A 20,921-nucleotide genomic window follows, 5' to 3' on the forward strand; every position below is an offset into this window, starting at 1 on the left:
TCTTTGATGGTTTACAAAAATAACTGCAGTAACTTATAATGGTATTAATTTCAATCCAAAAGATAACATGTACGTGTCATTTTGAAATTGACGATTTATTATCTGAAGGGGGAAATTTCGATTATAAGCCGCACCATGGTTTTTCAACCAAAATTTAGGAAAATTGTGCGGCTTATATTCGCGCAAATGCGGCATTTCAAATTCTTTTAGCCAAGATGAGAGAAAGGTTGTGAACTCAAATTTACAAGTTTTAACAAAGCTAGTCCTCCATTTGTATCACCAGATCACGTACTCTTCGTCACCCTGTCGATAGTTAAAAATAAAAACACAAAATACTGCAATTGATTTTTGTACTTCTTTGCTTACTGTACAAGTATGTTAATTAATTGCACAATATTAATCACCCAATCTATCATCAATAACACAATAGTTTTGTTTCTGAACGAAAGGTCTATCGTTAATTATGTATACAATTCATCGAAAAATTTCACACATGACATTCAAAGAAAATTGTAACTACTGCATCCGATGCAAAGAATGATTTTTTTTTTTTAATGTTCATTTTCTTTATCACTAAAAACAAACGAAGGAAGCATAATCAAGTAAAAAAAATGTAGGTAAACTCAATGTGCATAAAACAGAAAGCGAAAAAAACCTGTAAAATGAACAAAGTAGAATCCAAAGAACTTCTTATGCAATGGCGTAAAAAAGTCAGTGTTGCCATACAACGATAAATAAAAACATTAATCTTAAGAGGATATTACTGAAAACAAACTCATTAATAAGAAGAGGTGTCTGTACATAAAAGTTTGTGATAATACAACAACTACAATAACTAGAAGAATCTAAATAATGATCTAACTTAACAACAATGGTTTGGTAACAAAATATTACATTATATGGTAACACTTACTTTTGTTCTACGTCATTAACTTGTAGAATTTCCATAAGGAACTTGCTGAAGATAGGTTTTAATTTACTTTAAGAAGAACTTAGTTGCTAAACATAACATCGGAGGAGGTTCTTGAGGGGAGTCACACGGTAAAAATTAATACTTTATCGGTACACACTAAAGAAGAAGCCTTAAAATATGTATCAACTTTTGTAGACAGTTTGTAGCGACAGAATATGTGCCAATTCCCTAACCATGTAGCAATAAAATGTTGATTTTTAGCAATGTAACTTCCCAGAAAAGCTGCTACTGGATCATTTCGCTTTAAAAAGATTTCTTTGTCTTCTCTGAGGAGATTACATAGTTTGCAAGTCCTCAGTTTGGAAGTATGCTAAACTATGCTATTTGGAAACTAATAAGTGAATTACGAGGGTCATCCAGAAAATGAAGTTATTCAAAATGAAAAACACAACATTTATTGGAAAAACAATTCTGTTACATGCCTGAAGCTTCCCTCACTTCTTTACATAATCACCTCCTACATGGCACGAGCTTCAGAATTTCCATGTTATACTCTTCTCCCGCCAGTTGATAACTACATTCAATTCGGATGGGAAATTTTTGACCATCCACCCGATAGTTCGGACCTTGCTCATAGCGATTTCCACCTTTTTCCTAAGCTGAAAGAGTTTCTGGGCGGTAAACGTTTTGGAAAGAATTGGAGAATGCAGTGACCATTCGTCTTAATGAACTGGCAGCAAAAGAGTATAACATGGGAATTCTGAAGCTCGTGACCATGTAGGAGGTGATTACGTAGAGAAGTGAGGGAAGCTTCAGGTACGTAACAGAATTGTTTTTTTTTTTTTTTTTCAATAAATATTGTGTTTTTCAATTTGTATAATTAAACCGTCTTTATTTCCTGGTTGACCCTCGTAATATAACAACAAAAAAGTCATTCCATGTGCCGGAAACAAACTAAGTTTCAATTTTCTTTGCTTCCACATTTTGATAAAAAACACTATTTTACAAATTTTCTATTATGTGCACTTTCTCAACAGTTACTTCCGTATCTCTGAGCAAAGGTACAACGAGATACACCTTTCACACAGCTGTCCGTACACACAAGAATTCAAGTTTTCATTCTTCAGCAAGACGCAGTACTGCTTACTACCGAAAGAAACATACAATCAACATTACGAAAAGAGGACAAATATCCATCACAATTAAACAATGATTTCTTTTATACAAGAAGCTTATCTTGTAAAGGAAGAACTGTATTATATTTAATGAGTAGGAGTCCTTCTGTACCAAAATCGTGCTCGAAAATCGTCTGAGCACGTGAGGAACGCTGGTGAGTTGGGAGAATGGACTATATGCCTCACTGGGCCATTGTGACCTGAAAAAGAAGAAAAACGAACTTTCAATACATAAAATACACACAGATATTATGCAGGCTTTAAAATCTGTTCTAATTTTACAAAATTCAAATACGAAAACACATAAGTTTCGTTTTACGGTGTAAAACTTCGGTAGACTTCCAAACTATGCTATTTCAACACTCAGACTTGAAACAGTAACTACTGGTTGTAATAGATAAGTAAAATCAAAGATAGAGCCTGTTTCTCGGAAGCTGAATCGACATCAAAAAGTCATTACTTGCAATCACTTACAATTTTTGTTCTGTGGTGATAATGGTTGAAAACAAAAATCATTAATTTCAATCATTTCGACTTCGAATAGAGGATTATGTGAAGATAGAAAATCTGTTCTTGGGACACTAAATCGATTGCAAAAAAGCAAATATGTCACGTTATTAGTTACTTATTGAAAGCAGAGGTATTAGTAAATTCAAAAATTTCCGGTTTCGATAATGTTGCCGGTATACTCTTCAGACGCTGAGTGGTCTCGCGTAGTGTAGTCGCTAACGCTCTCGTCTTTGGTGCGAGCGGTCCCGGGTTCGATTCCCGGAGGGAACACACAGTTGAAAAACTGTAGACCAGCCATCCTGAGTGAGGTTTCTCTGGGTTTTCCTCATCCACACCAGGCAAATGGAGGGAGGGTACCTAACATATAGGTCCCAGGCAGCTTCCTTCCTTCCCTTTCCTCAGATAGTGTGATCGCCGAGTGACGTCATCCTCCGTTTTCGAGAAAATTAAGAGGAAACGAAACTTTTGTGGTGCTACAAAGTAGACAATAACAATTGACAGCTTATGTTTTGCTGAAAAAATTTAATGATTTGTGTAGTATATATTGGCAAAATACGCGTTAACTAGCAGATTCTATGTAATGTTGCTTGTAATTTCTTAACGGTGACACCACATACACACACTTTTACACACATACTACTTATAAACAGTGTTGAATTATGTATTCCATTTTAATTATCATTTGATAATTAAACAAAAATGACTGATCCGTGCGAGAACGCAAGATCTACATGTATCAAAATCGAAACTCCTGATTATTTCATTTATCATTTGCAGGTATACACATTTCACATGCCAAATACTGACACAGACATATAACCATTTAAAACGTGAGCCATCCCAGTAGAAATATCCTTTAGCTAGAGTCCCAAAACTAAATTACAAATTAACTTACAGACGCAGGGCTTAATAAAGAGTAACTTGTTAAATTCAACCTGTAGTTAACACTTTAAAGTAGCATTGAAATTCAAAGAATGAAAATATGTGAGTGGGCTAAGATCGAATTGAAGTTTCTGGCCTATTGTGCCGGGAATTTTAATTAGTGTTTACCCCACCAAAATAATAAATAATAAGCCATATACAAGTTGTTTTTTTATTATAGCTACTGCTACAAAAAGTAAAATATAGAATAGTTCTAACGAAGGTATTCGGAGAAAAAACAAAAGCTTTTATCCAGAAACCTCGACAAAGAACTGAAGAAAGAGCTGATGAAAGCATATGTACGGAGTCTGCAATTGTATGGATGTGAACTATGGACTCTACAAGAGGAAAGTCTTCGAAATATTTGTGTTACAGAAGAGTGCTGAAAATAGGATGGGAATAAGGTATTAAATGAAAAACTTGTACATGAAATGAAATGTAATCGTTCAGTTTAACGTCCCACGATTATGCCCTTTACGCTAAGGTAGACGGCTGATTAAGGAAAGTGAATGACAATGGAAGAATTGGTGGAATGAGAATGTATAAGGAAACGAGACTCTCCGAGAAAATTGACGATGTTGTCCACGAACTTACTTGGTCGGGGATCGAACCAGGGACCCCACGCGCCAGAAGTAAGCTCTCTACCACTGAGCCCCCTTGTAGGAGAAAAAAATGTATACAAAAGACTATTTCGAAAAGAAGAGATAGACTAATTATGCACATTATAAAACATAGAGGAATCACGCTAGTAGTTATGGAGAGAATTGAAGAAGGAAAGTGCCTATAGGATGGTCAAGATTGAAATATATGGACCAAATAATAAAAGATGTACAGAAGAAGAGGTACACGAAAATGGAAAATCTGGCTCGGAATACAAAAGACTAGAAAGCTGGCAATCGAAAGACGGCTGACATGAGAGAACGACGATCCACTGCGCTTGGGCGTATCTACTGTTTTTCTTCTTCTTCTTTGTTTAAACCATTGGACATATCTCCTTTTCTTCTTCTTATTTGTTTAAACCATTGGGCGTATCTCCTTTTCTTCTTCTTCTTCTTTGTTTAAACCATTGGACATATCTCCTTTTCTTCTTTGTTTAAACCATTGGACGTATCTCCTTTTCTTCTTCTTATTTGTTTAAACCATTGGGCGTATCTCCTTTTTTCTTCTTTGTTTAAACCATTGGACGTATCTCCTTTTTTTTCTTATTCTTTGTTTAAACCATTGGACGTATCTCCTTTTTCTTCTTCTTCTTTGTTTAAAGCATTGGACGTATCTCCCTTTTTCTTTGTTTAAACCATTGGGCGTATCTCCATTTTTCTTCTTCTTTGTTTAAACCATTGGGCGTATCTCCTTTTCTTCTTCTTCTTCTTTGTTTAAACCATTGGACGTATCTCCTTTTCTTCTTTGTTTAAACCATTGGACGTATCTCCTTTTCTTCTTCTTATTTGTTTAAACCATTGGGCGTATCTCCTTTTTTCTTCTTTGTTTAAACCATTGGACGTATCTCCTTTTTTTCTTATTCTTTGTTTAAACCATTAGACGTATCTCCTTTTTCTTCTTCTTCTTTGTTTAAACCATTGGACGTATCTCCTTTTTTCTTCTTTGTTTAAACCATTGGGCGTATCTCCATTTTTCTTCTTCTTTGTTTACACAATTGGACGTATCTCCTTTTTTTCTTATTCTTTGTTTAAACCATTGGACGTATCTCCTTTTTAATTCTTCTTCTTTGTTTAAACCAATCAAAAATTAAACACATATTCTTATTCTTTAAATATTTCTATCCAAGAATTACAAATGTAATTTCATCTTGAAGTGGATGTAAGTATTCACGTCATATTTATTAGCAGGCATGGTCGCTCAGCTGTAAACTGCTTTTTTTTTACACCATTGGCAAACAGTACATTCGATTCAAAGCTTCGCGAACAAACAGTGTGGACAATAACAATAAGTTCATTGCTGAAATATTTGCTTTTCTCAAAGGATGTGAGTGATATCCTGCCGAAGTTTTAAGAACCTCTGTCCAGAAAGTGAGGTGAATGACGCCATGCTGCTCACGGTCGAAAGAGTGCGTCACTGCCACATCCCGCACCAGACAGGTTACGACATGTCTGAACAAGTTCCCGAGCAGTGCCGCTGCAAGTGTGTTTATCATTATAAACAGTAACTTGTAGAATGAAGGAGTAGTGCGCACAGTCGAAACCAAAAATGTATACCAAAATGGAGCAATAGACGAATATGCTGTTCTGTTTTAAACTAGGAAAATCAGAGAAAGAGGCTCATGAAATGCTGATAACAGTTTATGAAGAACATTCTGCTGTCTTCAAGTGTGTTTATGAGAAGTTTTAACGTTTCCGAGAAACGTAAAACACCGTGGAAGACACCCGCACCCCCGAATTGGCGGCCTGCAACTGCGTGCACCCCGGATAATGTACAGAAAGTGAAGGAACTTTTGGGCCAGGATCGTCGTGTGACAGCACGAATGATAGTGGAGAGGTGGGAATTGGTCGTGAGATGATACCCCTCATAGTGACCCAAGATTTGGGTAAATATAAGCTTTGGTCCCGACTCACGTCCCACACTTCAACACCGGAATAAATCCAACTTCTGCTTGATGTTCTGTGAAGACTTTATCGACATGGCGGATCGTGATCAAACTTTCCTGAAAACCATTGTCACGTGCAACGAAACCTGATGCCTGAGGTATGATTCCCAAAGCAAGCGTCAGAGTATAGAGTTACGGGTTCAGGGTCGCCGAAAAGCAAGAAAGTGCGAAGTGAGAGATTCTGCATTGAAACAATACTTGTGGTTTTCTTCAACTCTGAGCGTCTCATCCATAAGGAATTCCTCTCTGAGGCCACGTTAAACGCCGCTACGTACATGGAAACATGGAAATGTCTGCTGCAACGGATCAAGTGGTACGCCCGCCCCAGTACGCCAACAAGGCTACTGAACCCTGATCCACGACAATGCCGGCCACGCACTGCCTTTCTAGTACAGTAGTTCCTGACCAACAGAGGAGTTGTCACTCACTCACCCACCATTCTCCCCAGACTTGTCTCCTGCAAACTTTTTCTTGTTTACCAAATTAAAACCAGCCCTGAGAGGCCAGAAATTTTCGGACATCCTATAATATTACGACCCAGTTGAAGGCCATCTCTAAAGCGAATATGCCAGGAGGGGATTACTTCGGAGGACAGTAACTGCTGTTTCCGGCAAGACAACAATCCATTCAAAATATAGACACATTCACCGAACTTTCTGGACAGAGGTTGTATATATATATTTGAAATTTGCTACACATACCGAGCGAGAGAAGTTGTTTTCTGGAAGCGTTTCTGGAATTCCAGCAACAGAGACTAGTAGTCGCTTCGTCTGGAAACATCACATAATCTTCCGTGTGGTTAAAGATTGCTTGTGCTTTGTGTTCTTGTTTCCCTGAAATAAAATAAAATAAATAATATATGTGTCTAGAAGTTCACATCGAAACCTATGTTTTATTTATGATTTATCTGTATCACGTACGTGATTTCATAATTAAACTTTAAAAAATACCATGTTTTTTTTATCATTCAACTTCTCCAAAGTGCCCTACAACGGACTTCAGCATGTACCTAGAATTAAATGAAGTTAAAGCAAAGGATCATAGCTTGTGCTTGAAAAATTAAAACACTACCTTTTCTTCATGTACAGAGTGAATATCATGCTGTAATCTACCAGGTAGAGGAGTATAAATAAATTCGTTACCGAATTATAAATAAAGCCTGCTTCTAACATTGAGTAATCCGTACTAGCTCTGCATTCTCGTTTACACTATTTATTTTAGTGTTATATTGAATAGGCCATCACATATGTACACTCATGTCCAAAATTATTGTCGCATGTCTGTAAATATGTTGTTGTAGGAATATAATTTGATAACGCATTCGCCTGGTATATCTTACAATGTTAGTACGTGAATAATCGGCAAAGACATGTATGTGGCAAGTTTCATGTCAAAAGAGCAGTAAATAAGAACAATAAAACAAAAATAAGACTTTCTTGTCCATTTAGCAACATTTTGTTTTACTAGTGCTACTTTTCGTATTTATAATTCTTTTCCTAAGAAATTTACCACAAATATACATTTCCCGATTATACACATAGTATTTGTATTAAAAGTACCCTGCACATCATTATCAAATTATATTCTTACAAGAAGACAGTTATAGACATGAGCGTACATCTCACAAAACCTACAACTTTCTCCGTTTAAATTTCTAACATGGAGCATACTTTCTTTGAATACTTTTCCATACTAATTTACAGCCAGCACTCCACTTAAAAAATATAGCTACTTATTTACCTGTTGTTCCAGCTCCTGTGTACGCAATAAGACATCTGCTGGTGGACAATTCCCAGAGTTTAATTAACGAATCTTTTCCGGAAGACAGCACGTACTGCAAACAAAGAAAAAAAATACACAATTAAATTTACATTTCCTTTACTTAGTATAACTAATATCATATTCAGTAGCAATTAACACATTAGACTTACTGAAGAGTCCCAAAAACTTGGCACTCGATAACCCTGCAGACCGGATAACTCGGGCACACCCTGGCAGGACGAGAAAACCCCGCGGCGCAGACCCGCTCAACAGTGGCGAATCTAGAAGGTAAAAACCAGGGGGGGGGGCAGCCGAACTCAGACTATGATAGGTATATCATGAGTTTACTATAAACTTTCAAAAACATATAAATAAGAAAACGTATGAAAAAACATGTCTGAATGCTTAAGGATAGGTAGTACAGTCTTAGAAGGAAACTAACTGATTTTTACAAAATTAATGTAAATCAGGTTTTATTAGATTGTATACATAATGGATTACCGTCACCAAAGAGTTAAAAGGAAACATATAGTATATTAAACATATGTACGTATGGTAAAGTAATAACAACTAAGAATTCAAACAACTCGGGGTACATATTCTCATTTTTAATGTTAAGTCTGTCGTATGTGTATTTCACTACAGAACCAAACTGTGTTCATGGCAGCGTACTTACGTTAGATAGATGTTCATGGTTATACACAATCAATATTGGTTAGTCCGTATACCATTAACACTAAACAATGTCTACTGGACGAAAATTGTAAAGAACCACTATAGGCTGGATGTATGAGATTGTAAATATGTGATGATTTAGTAAGATTTTTTTAAGGTTTATATAGTTATTTCTTATACTTTCATTTTTTATTTGTTTCATCGGTTTACGAAATCGAAAAACAAAATTGTTTATAAAATGGTTTATTATCACGTTTTCCAAGGCTTTCCGTGTTCAATAATGCATGTTTTTACTTTCACCATATTATTTAAAAAGATGTTTCACTTTCACTTGTTATTGTTTGTTTTGTCCGAAGGATTAAGTAAGTACTTGAGTTTTTATATCTCAAAATAAGATTTTTTTTTTGTCATAATAACTTAAATTTATGATAGGCCCCCAGCCCCGGACTACATCCACTACTGCCGTTCAAGGTCATTGTCGGGTATTTTTCTGAGGTCTGTCTTATCAGGTATATTACTGTACCGTGTGTTTTTATTAATTTTCATTTTCACGTATGGTAAAGGCTCTATGCCTTCATAAAGTACGTACTTTTCCTTTGCTTAAGGGTAATTGGATAGTTTATCCTCTGTTGTATTTTCAAGCAATCAATACATACAAGCACAGTACAATATTTTCTGACGAAACACTGGTACTTATTCTTTTTAACCCCATTCCCGATGACCCGGCATTTTCACAAACTCGGCCACCCTTCGGTCTACATTAGGCCGAGTTTTCGGGACTCTACTATCCTATATACGGCAAAGTCAATAAATTTCTTATCTTTACACAATGACCCTACATATACAGGTGCCTGGAAAGGAATCTGCAATACTCTGATTGTGGGCAGTTCTAAGTAAAGTTAAAAAAAAAAAAGTTTATAAGAACATGAGTCCGGCTTTCAATGATTACCGAGATAGAATACAACATATGGAGCTGACCCAGAGCACGGGCAGCAAATTACGTAATAAATAATATCACGAACAAGAACACATGCATGAACACTGTGTTCTTCGTAAGCTGGAATAGATAGAACCATGTCTTGACGTCTGGCACTAGGTCTTCAAAGGTGCCGCACTAATCTCAACGCTCTTATCAACCCGTTGCGGAGTACTATATGTTGCACATCATAGCGCATGGAAGTAGTCCTTGATGAACTCACAGGGATTGTTGATTAGGGAAATTGGCAATTAGGATTTTTAGGCTTTCGGCATCTATGGCCGTGTTAGCCCGCTACATATGAAAGATATCCCTCGGCGAGCACACTATCCAAGGAAAGGGAAGGGAAGGAAGCAGCCTCGGACCTGTGTGTTAGGTACAAACCAGGGCATTTGCCTGGTGTGAATGAGAAAAATCCACGAAAATCTTATTCAGGATGGCTGGCCTGTAAAAGCTCTATACTTTTTTCGACCAAGTGTCCCCACCGGCAATCGAACCCGGTACCACTCGCACCAAAGACGAGGGTGTTAATTGACTACGCTATGTGGGGTCACAGCGATTGTTGATGTGGGCTAAAGTTCAGTCCATATGTCCACCTTGTGGCGATACATTTTCCCTTTATTATTATTATTATTATTATTATTATTATTATTATTATTATTATTATTATTATTATTATTATTATTTCAGAATCGCTATACTATCATTTTTCAGAAAATTGCAGATTCCTTCACAACACACTACATATGCGTCTATCCAACACGTGATCCGGCATTTAAAAAATAAGACGGGTTACAAAGAAAGAAAGAAACCTACGATATAGTACTACGTGTTTGCTATTCAAGGTGCATCTCTCCTGTATCGAAACAGTGAGAGCTACGATCTAACAAAGAATGGAACGACCTCTGGAACTCTGATCGTGATGTGGCTCGAAGACGGAGTGTTAACAGCTTTGGATCAGAGAGACGTACATGCAATGATAACTTAAGCTTTAGGATCAGTAAATAACTGCAGGTAACAGATCTAGGAAATAGGAGGGATGAGTAAGTACACACACTTGATTTTAGGCCGAAAATTGCTGTACAACTAGTGCCTAGTTAGCTAATACGTTATTGTGCAGGAGGACCAACCGCTACGTGTTTTACTGAATACTTGAGACGAATTCCGAGAAACTTCTATAGATATCCATGAATACTCGAATACAAAGTTGCTGGGACAAATCCGTGGTGAATAATTCCCTTGTTGTCACCTTCACTTTTACACTTTTGAGGTCGGTATTATTTTACTTTCTTTCTTTTGGTCCTGAGTTCCTTTAATGATACGGACAACGTGGTAGTACTGCGTTCACACTCTCTGCAGCATTAGTCTTGTGTTGAAAAAAAAAATAGTGGGTAACGTATTAGTGAGTGTTCCTCCTTTTGTAACGTGCTGATTGTGGTCGCAAGGAAAAGGAAGAGCAAACTTCAAGAATTTAAACTGGAAACAAAGGCTAGTAAAAGAAGAAAAATCTATTAGACATTGGATACGAATAGTGCTTTAATAAATTTAAGAATGGCGATGAATTTTTCCAAGACGTCAAGGCAGCTATTAAGGTCAACAATGGGCGAACATGGAGGCACTGGGAGAAAAATTCAATTGCAGTGATTAACCATTTGTTAATACATCACGCTGCTTCCGGAACGATATAAAGTGGGACCATAGGTTTTACATGAATTCACTGCGATTCGGAAAGGGACATGAACCCGTGTCTGTCTCTTTGACGTTTCCTTAGGGAAAGGACCCGTTCCTGGACAGAATGCTGATGTTCGATAAGAAATACGTTCTTTATGATACTCTTCAGCGGCGTCATTATTAGTTAGCGCAACAGGAACCTACTTTCCAACAACCAAAATCACTAATGCATGAATGGACAACTATACTCTATGTTTGGTGAACTGTTTGGGGTAACGCACATCGTGAAATGTTGTTGTTACGTAGTCAGATGGTCAATGCAACTGCACGATTACAGCAATTTAAATATATACATGAAAAAAATCGCAAATGTGTTATTGTGCTTCACGATAACGCGAAGCAGCAAACTGCTTAGATTTCATATGACAACCAGGAGCTTGAAAGGATATCTTAAACATATTTTTAAACTAGATAATACCATTTGCATTGCAAAATTAACCTTATTACTGACGTGTGTGAAATATGCAAATTGCATTTAGATACAGTTTTTAAGCGTTTTGGGTTATACGATATTTCTAGTTTAAGTCCACGAAGGGATCATTGGCCACTATTTCTAGAAAATACGATCAAGATATCTCGGTGAATGAAATAACTGTTCATGAAAGAACAATCCCTAACTTACTCCAATGTCGTTCCATAAGCCTTTCGTCCTTCTGGGTTATTGACGGTATATTCGACAAACAATTTGAACGCTCATTCTGTTGAATGTTTCGGTTTTAATATTTTTCGGATTCTGAATTAAACACTGTTTCTGGGAATATAAAGAGTCGGTAAGGCATCTACCTACCAAACTAGGCGGCCCGGGTTCGATTTGGACTTATTTTCTCGTTTTACGCTTATTTCAATGGAGTTCAGAAGTTCATCCAGCTTCTGTAGAAGGGTACTTGGGGAAAGCTAAGAGACCTGACTGTCGTGCTAACTACATCAATTTCTGTATGTGTCGATGTCTATAATCGCAGCAGCCTTACCTTCACAGCCGTCTAGGGCTCTTTACGATTGTCTCGAATGAGGGCGGAGCTCCCTCATGGTTATATAGTAAGTGTTCTTGCTTTTGGCGCGAGAGACCCTGGTTCCATCTCCAGTGAAAGTTTGTCGTTCGGATCTCACGTTACGATGCATCATATAGCAAAAGTGCTCACAGCTGTCTACACTCCAATCCAACCAACTGAAGGGGGAGCTCTTTATTTTTAACTATGGGAATATAATTCACTTTATCTAAATCCAAAGAACAACTCAAAACCAGTAATCCAAGGTCTAAAATTAGTTCTCAACTTTAACAAACAGTACCAAAGTGTCTTACTGTCTTATGCACGAAGTCTATAATCTCGTTGCACAGTTACCGTTAGTTGAAGGATATCTCTGGGGACAGTGCCCTTGTTGGCAATGCTACTCGGAAATGGGTTTTTGAATTCAATGAGGGGTGAGAATCACATGAATCTCTTCCGGATTCCCAATTTGTACCACCATCGCAGTAAGCATCATTCATATTAAGGCCCTGTTCATGAAGTGAAGAAAGCGAGCAAACTATGGGGGATATTTTCAACCTTACACGATTCTCTCATGGCGAAGTCAAAAGAACTGTGATAGACCATTTACAGCTGTCCAACCTCCGTTGAAGATTAGGTTCCTGGACAAGTGGATAAAAAGAGCAAGGTTCCCCGCATGACAAGGAAAAACGACTTCGGTGAAAAGATTGATGCTTGTAGCAGAGAGAACATCTCTTATAATCAGGTATTGTTCTCCACTTGAATAATGTACCGCTTTACTGACCCGGATTTATGATCGGTTTTCTACAGGGTATGAACACCGAAGTGTTTTATCATTAACCCTTTCTACCCGATCTTGCCCAAGTGACTTGTGACTGTTTCAAGAACTGAATTTATTGCGAGGTAGGCGTTTTGTATGAAGCGTCCGAATCAGAATGGCGACATACGCATATACACTTAATACTGAATATTTCACGGGGATAACTATTGGCATCGATCTTGCTGCCGCAAATCTACTACCAGTTACCTTGGTTCTACCAGTTTTGCCTGCTTTTCCTTACTCTTTTCTAATTAAGTGCATGAGTTTATACAATTTCTACTACACTTCTATACTTTTACAGTATACAATATTTGCGGAAAGTTAAAGGGAAAAAATAGCACAGGAGATGAGTAAACAAGCCCAAATAACTTACCTTTCCATTCCGAGAGAACGCCACTGAACATATTTCCGCTCCATCATGCGATTTGAGAAAAGTGTTGACACATCGATTAGACACACCGTCCCATATTTTTATGCTGCCATCTCGTGACGCAGAGGCGAATACTTTTGCGTCTGGTGAATATCTGTATAGGACAACCAAAATGATTATAAACTTCAGACAACAGAACTGTCCTACTGAACTATATTATATCCATTATTATTCTTAGCCTAACACACGTCTTATTTTTACTCTATGGCTTCACTTGTAAGTTAAATATTTATGATTAACTTCTTTCCTAGAAGTAATACAGATGCGTTTATATGAATTCCAAAGTAAAGTCCGAATACGGGAATACTTGTTCACGAGGTTTCAGGTCGAGAATGGCCTGAAACAAGGAGATGTGTTGTCGCCATTATTATTTAACTTTGTTCTTGAATACGATATAAGGAAAATCAAAGATAGCAACCAGGGCCTAGAGTTGAACGGTATTCACCAGATTATGGCATATGCTGATGATGTAAATTTAATAGGGGATGACAGGAGAACAACAGAAAAAAATTCAGAGATCTTATTAAACGCTTGCAGGGACATGGGTTTAGAAGTAAACGCAGAGAAAACTAAATACATGGAAGTGCGTCGGGACCGGAATACAGCAAATTATGGACGCGTTAAAATATTAAATAATACATTTGATAAAATGGATAGTTTCAAATATCTAGGATCAATATTAACAGAGAAAAATCATATTCACGGAGAAATTAAATGTCGACTAAAAGCAGGGAATTCGTGTTACTATTCGGTTCAAAATCTCTTGTCGTCGCGAATTCTGTCGAGGAATTTGAAGCTTAAAATATACAAAACGATAATCATGCCTGTTGTTCTGTATGGCTGCTAAACATGGTCACTTACTCTGAGGGAAGAACATAAAATGAAAGTATTTGAGAACAAGATCCTGAGAAGAATATTTGGACCCAAGAGGAACGGGAATGGGGAATGGCGGAAACTTCATAACGAGGAACTACATAATTTATACGGTTTACCCAACATTGTTAGGGTCGTCAAGTCTAGGAGGCTTAAGTGGGCGGGTCATGTAGCTACGATGGAAGAAAGTAGAAACGCTTTCAGTCTTGACTGGAAGACCCATCGGAAAACGACCATTAGGAAGACCTAGGCGCAGATGGGAGGACAATATTAAGATGGATCTCGCAGAGATAGGAATACAAAGTAGAAACTGGATTCAATTAGCTAAGGATAGAAGTCAGTGGAAAGCTTTTGTGAACGCGGCATTGAACCTCCGGGTTCCATAGGCCATAGAGGTAGTTAGTTAGTTATCAATCTGATAGGAGATGATATGAGAACAGCAGAAAGACATGCAGTTTTTTTTTCTTTAAATGCCTGAAGATATATGGGTTCAAAAGTAAACTAAATACATAATGTTGACTGGAAGCAGGGACTTCGTGTTATTATTCAGTCCAAACTCTTTTGTCTTCGCGAATTTTGTCGAAAAATCTGAAACTAAAATCCCAAAACGATAAGTAAGCCTATTGTGCTCTATGATTGCGAAACATGGTCGATTACTTTGAGGGAAGAACGCAGACTGAATCCTGAGACGAATATTTGGACCCAAAACGAATGGGAATGGGGATTGGCGGAAACTTCATAACAAGAAACTGCATAATTTATTCTGTTTACCTGACATTCTAAGGCGAGTAAGCGATGTAGCCAGAACTGAAGAAAGAAAGGAGCGCTTCAAACTTTTAACTGGAAACCCAATCGAAAAAGTACAATGAGGAAAACCTAAAGATAGACGGGAGGACTATAGTAAGATAGATCTCGCAGAAATATAAATACAAAGTAGAAACTGGATATAGTTGGCTGAAGACAGAAGTGAACGTAGAGCTTTTGTGAATGTAGCATTGAACCTTTCGAGTTCAATGGGCCATACAGTTAATTAATTAGAGACTTGAGCTACTTTGGAAGAATTAAAGGAACTGTTAACTAAAAAATAAAGTTAACAGACATGATAATATACTTATTCACGTTCTCTCAAGGTATAAGATATTTGTGAGTGTGAGAAATGTAAAGAGCCTTAGGGATAGGCCCCTATACAATAATAGCTGCCATCATAAAAACTGGCTGCTGATAAACTCGAAGACGGCTACTTATAGAATGCGATAAGTAGCTGATCATATAAATGACTGTCAATACGACTATGCATGATCGCGAGCTCATGATCAGTGCACAATCAAAAGTATTTGTTCTTACTTTCCAGGAAAGACAGGATGCCGACACACACGAGAATTCACTTCTGTATGAGGAAGAAATACACAAAACGCAGAAAAAGAAACTTTTCCTGGATTCTGAAACTCATAAAGAATGAGAAAGGTTCGTTTGTGTGATCTCAAACTTAACGTAAATGTTCTCTCAATGATACTGATATGCCTGATTTTTTTTTTTTTTTTTTTTAATGTCCAGTTTATCGTCTCACGTTTATGCCCTTTAGGCTAAGGGAGACAATGATTAAGGGAAGTGAACGATGATGGGAGTTTTGGTGGAACGAAAATGTGGGGAGAAACGGAATTACCCCGAGAAAATCCACGGACACCATGTTGTCCACCACAAACCTATTTGGGCGGAGATCGAACCAGGGGCTTCACGCACTAGAGGTAAGTCTCTACCACTGAGCCACTGTGCCATCCTAAGAAGAACACAGGACTGTAATATACACTACGCTACTCGTATCAAGGAATTATTTGATTAATGCTGCCAATACACTTCTCTCAGACACGCCATAATTTTAAGAGAATACCCGACAATACAAAAAAAGACAATAAATTACAAAAACTAACTTACGAATTAAAATTTATTGATTCATGTTTGCATGTACCTTGGCTTTTTCATGGAAAACATGGGGTCGGTACTCTGGAATATGCAGTTGCGACGCTTAACTGATTACACAGAAAACCGCTTTTCGTTATCTATGGCAATCAACGTTGAAACGGAAGTGGTTCATTTCTGTCACTTCCAGTTTCAATACGGAGTTGATGTGACGTGATTTGACAGTTTAGTGTCCCTTTCATTAGCGATCCAGCGAGGTGGATCTTCAGCTTAGCGTGGGATCCAAACCTCATGCACTACCGCCAAGAATCGAACCTGAGTTTTCCACGTCAAAGGCGCGCACGCTAATACGGGGTTAAGAGAAAAGTTGGTATATATTCTTAAAACACTAAATCGATTCCCGAAAATCTTAGCAGACAGTTAAGGAGACACACTGTTCGAGTTTGTAAGGTTTTAACAAGGTGATAATCCAGAATAATCGGACAAACAGGCAGTTTGTAAGAAAGACAAGTGAATAATGTTACTATGTTATGTTTGTGGTATATATGGATTATTGATAGTGAAACCCTTGTTAATGTCAGAATTTGAGCCATAAGTGGTTGATGTGATTATAGAGGATATGAGCCAAAAGTGGCTGAAGTTAGAATATTAGTTACTGTGTTAAATGTAGTAGGTATTAAAAGTTGCAGATTGTATTATACAACAACTAAGCTTGTAGAAAAATACATGTAACAGAACCTTAGTGGTTGAGATGGGATACAGCTAGATACCTTAAGTCTATTGGGATATTAAAGGTGGATAGAAAGAGTATTGAAGTTTTATATTCAGTAGTAATTACTTGTAAGATGAACCAGTTAATTTAGTAATACTCGGCATTTGAGGAAATTTTGGCTAAAAGATTTACAACCCAACAGAATCCTAACTTTAGACCTTCTATATTCTGATCAAATCTGGTAGTTCTAAAGTTTTTTTTTTTTTTTTTTCTTTTCCTCCTGGTCGAATAGATAGTCAATAGATCCCAGGTATTAAACATTCTTGTATTAAACGCTTGGTAAACCAAACTCCTTAAAAATGCTAGAGAACTCACATTAAAAAAAAAAAAAATCAGAAGAAGGTGGAGGTATTACGAACCATTGCGTACCGCCGGATAAAAACACTGCCATATACTAACTCAGTGATCGCCAAACCATCGATCGCGAGCTACGGGACATTTTCGGTAGAATGCGTTAACGCTCAGATTGGTTAACCTTGATTTCTCTTCTAAACTAACGCTAACGACAGGGGGCGCTGACAAGAACTACTTGTTTCTCCCGCGCAATTACCATTATCAGCCTCACCTCACAGTTGATTGTATACGCGTGGGGTTGTACACGTTATGTTTTTCGTGTGTATATTAGACATTTGCTAAACGTTATGTTTTTCGTGTGTATATTAGATATTTGTTAAACGTTATGTTTTTCGCGTGTATATTAGACATTTGTTAAACGTTGTGTTTTTCGTGTATATTAGACATTTGTTAAACGTTGTGTTTTTCGTGTGTATATTAGACATTTGTTAAACGTTGTGTTTTTCGTGTGTATATTAGACATTTGTTAAACCTTGTGTTTTTCGTGTGTATATTAGACATTTGCTAACTTGGAGAGTTTGATTTCGTATTTACTAGAAATGCAAGTTTATAGACAATAAATATTTTTTTTAAAAAGTTGGTAGTTCATTTGGTTGGTAGCTTACAATAGGATTTAAAAACGGTACGGAAGCTCAGGTGGCGATCACTGTACTGGTACTGTACTGGAACTGAACACACACACGGAAGAATCACTGCAGTAAGTTTTATGATTAAGTTTGTTAGGTTTGTTAGTATTACAAAAACTGTGATTTCTTATACGACACAAGAAGCACGTTCTCTTTACGGTATTAAATAACAGATACTCACTTTAAAGATGTCAGTCCTGCTACGTGCTGGTGACTGGGAACACTGCATACGTAACACTGAGCGGTATTGACATCATAAACTCGGATGACTGGATGATTCGTACCAACCACTAGGTAATCACCAGACGGGTGAAACGCCATACAACGAATTTGATCAGCATCCTGGTTCACAAAATAAAATTTTACTTGAGATTCAATTTACATGATAACAGAAATCAATAACAGAAATACTTGCGGTACAAGTTAAGATACCTAAATTTTCCTTTACAGCCACAGACAATTGCCGAAGGCATAAAGTGATATTATAATTATTTTTTGTAAACAGTTTACTATAATAATAATAATAATAATGTATTATATTATATTATATTATAGAATAATATCGGAAATCAATACTGGAGTTCAGATATATTATCAGCACTATACTCAGACAAGCTCATAGTACCAAAAGAAAGATTGTGTTTTTCTTGTGAATAATGTATCACAAAGTGAAAACAGTCAAAGTATCACTCTATTATACTTGAAATCAACTGCCAACTATCCATTATTAAAAAAAATAAAAAAATAAAAATGCGGAGTGAAAATACTTCAGGGCTTGCTAAAGCTTCTGATGAAGGAGACTGAGATTCCTTGAACAGTTCAGTACAATTAAAGTTTGAATATCTATATATATCTATCTATCTATATATATATATATATATATATATATATATATATATATATACAGGGTGATTACAAACAACACCGACAACGTTTGGGAGGTGATGCCTGAAACCAAGATAAGACAAAAATTCAGACGAACCAACCCCGGTGCACAAATGCTTTCTTTCAGAGTTATAGGCTGCCGAAAACATGAAAATACTATGGGACCTACCGTAGTCGAGTCAAAGCTTCACTTATGAACTAATATGTGCACTATCCAAAAATCCATGTTTCAGAATCCTAAGATACTCACGCTACAATTTTTTATAGATGGAGTTTGGCTATGGGCATATAATTTGAAGTACTTACCTACTACCTTTATTAAAATTATTCTGAAACATGGATTTTTAAATAGGACACATATTAATTAGTTCCTACGTGAAGTCTTGACCAGACTACGGTAGGACCCATAGTTTTGGAGCTATGAATCTTTGAAGTTCATTTTTTCATGTTTTCGGCAGCCTGTAACTTCGAAAGGAAGCATTTGTGCACCCAGGTTGGTCTATACTTTTTGTTTTATCTTGGTGTCAGGATTCACCTCTCAAATGTTGTCGGTGTTGTTTTGAAACACTATATATATATATATATCGTATAAAAAGAACATAAATATGAGTCTTTAATAAACTTCCTTATGTATTTTCAAAATAATAATGTACTTCCATTGAGATTCCTTTGTTCTAATCCTACATAATAAACATAACATATACTGTACCGTAATAGTCTTAAACGCTTTTTTTACAGATGCTTTGCTGTAGTCAAATAATTTTATAGTGAAATCTCGACTTCCAGACACAAGAATGGGTTCCCTCGGATGAAACTCCAAGCAGGTCACTTCCTCCAGATGGTCATACAACGTACGGATCACAGGATGACCTTGTTGATCTCCCGCCGGTTCAAGGGCATCTGGCGCGGACTTTGCAAGCATTCTGTCCACATCCAGGATCTATGTAATCAAAAACACAAATAAAGTAAAAATTATTTGGCTAAACACGATGCAACATTAGCACTCTGACGATTAAGAACAGACACTATTGGATGCATATAAAATAATGAAATACAAGAAACTAAAATTGTGACGTCTGAACAACCTTTTAAACTTGTTTTCACATTCAGTTTTGGAGCATAACTGGTCCCTTCGTCAATGTGACTCGAAAGGTGTCGCTGCTAAACGAACTTAACACTAAAGAAGTTTTCTTTGTGATTAATCCTAAAAATTAAATGTAAAATATCTAAATTTTGTATCTTTTTTCCCCTTCCAATTCTGTGAGGGAAAATTGCCGACGTACACTACTCTTAAACACCGTTACCTCGTTAAGAATTTTACGCAAATAACTGACACGCTAACGACAACAGCACTATTCTAGTCATCGTTCCAGGTGCAACGTGCAAGATGTTGCTGTGAACATTGTCATTGCGTTATTCCTGGTACATTTTTTTAAAAATTCTTTTTGCATTAAATTAACGTCTATTATGGTCCCTACTCTTCTTCTACTATCTACCTGTGCGAGTAACTATCAACCATAACGATAAAGTTATACTATATATATTTTATATTACTGTATATGCCTATCTTTGCCACAAGTGAATCTATAAACAAGTCAAAAAAACGATGTTTCTGGGGCGGGCGAAAGGATCAATTGGATTTGTACTAATTCAAATAGTAAAAATTGTTTCAGTTCACGAACAGCGTTACAAAACGGATTAAGTTTGTAACTTGAGGTATCACTGTACTCTCTTCCTTCAAATACTGTGGCAGAATAAACCTTTTTAAAAATAAATTTATCTCTATTTTACGAATATCATACTTTTACGAATATCCTCTTTAAATTGTAAATAATAAAAATAAAAATAAATAAATAAATAAATAAATAAATAATAATAATAATAATAATAATAATAAAATTGCAGGTTTTCGCTGTAAAATTATAGTATTTTTTTCTAAGTTATGAATTGAAACTAAGAAAATAACAGTATCATATCTGTGTATGTTACACCAC

At 36.6% G+C, this 20,921-nt stretch overlaps 1 protein-coding gene across 1 annotated transcript in view; it reads right to left on the bottom strand.

The window, feature by feature from the left end:
- Positions 1–333: 333 nt before the first annotated feature.
- CstF50 (cleavage stimulation factor subunit 1 Cst50) overlaps positions 334–20,921 on the bottom strand; it is a 59,659-nt gene continuing 39,071 nt past the window's right edge. The window contains exons 5-10 of the mRNA XM_081737288.1: positions 19,637–19,867; positions 18,224–18,384; positions 13,444–13,594; positions 7,862–7,955; positions 6,823–6,954; positions 334–2,288 (exon numbers count right to left, since the gene is read on the bottom strand). Coding sequence (XP_081593414.1) covers positions 2,176–2,288; positions 6,823–6,954; positions 7,862–7,955; positions 13,444–13,594; positions 18,224–18,384; positions 19,637–19,867 — 882 coding nt within the window. The 3' untranslated portion in view covers positions 334–2,175. The remainder of the gene's footprint in view (positions 2,289–6,822; positions 6,955–7,861; positions 7,956–13,443; positions 13,595–18,223; positions 18,385–19,636; positions 19,868–20,921) is intronic.

The sequence above is a fragment of the Thermobia domestica genome, chromosome 13 (genome assembly GCF_964235325.1).
Source record: "Thermobia domestica chromosome 13, izTheDome1.hap1.1, whole genome shotgun sequence".
Taxonomy (NCBI): domain Eukaryota; kingdom Metazoa; phylum Arthropoda; class Insecta; order Zygentoma; family Lepismatidae; genus Thermobia; species Thermobia domestica.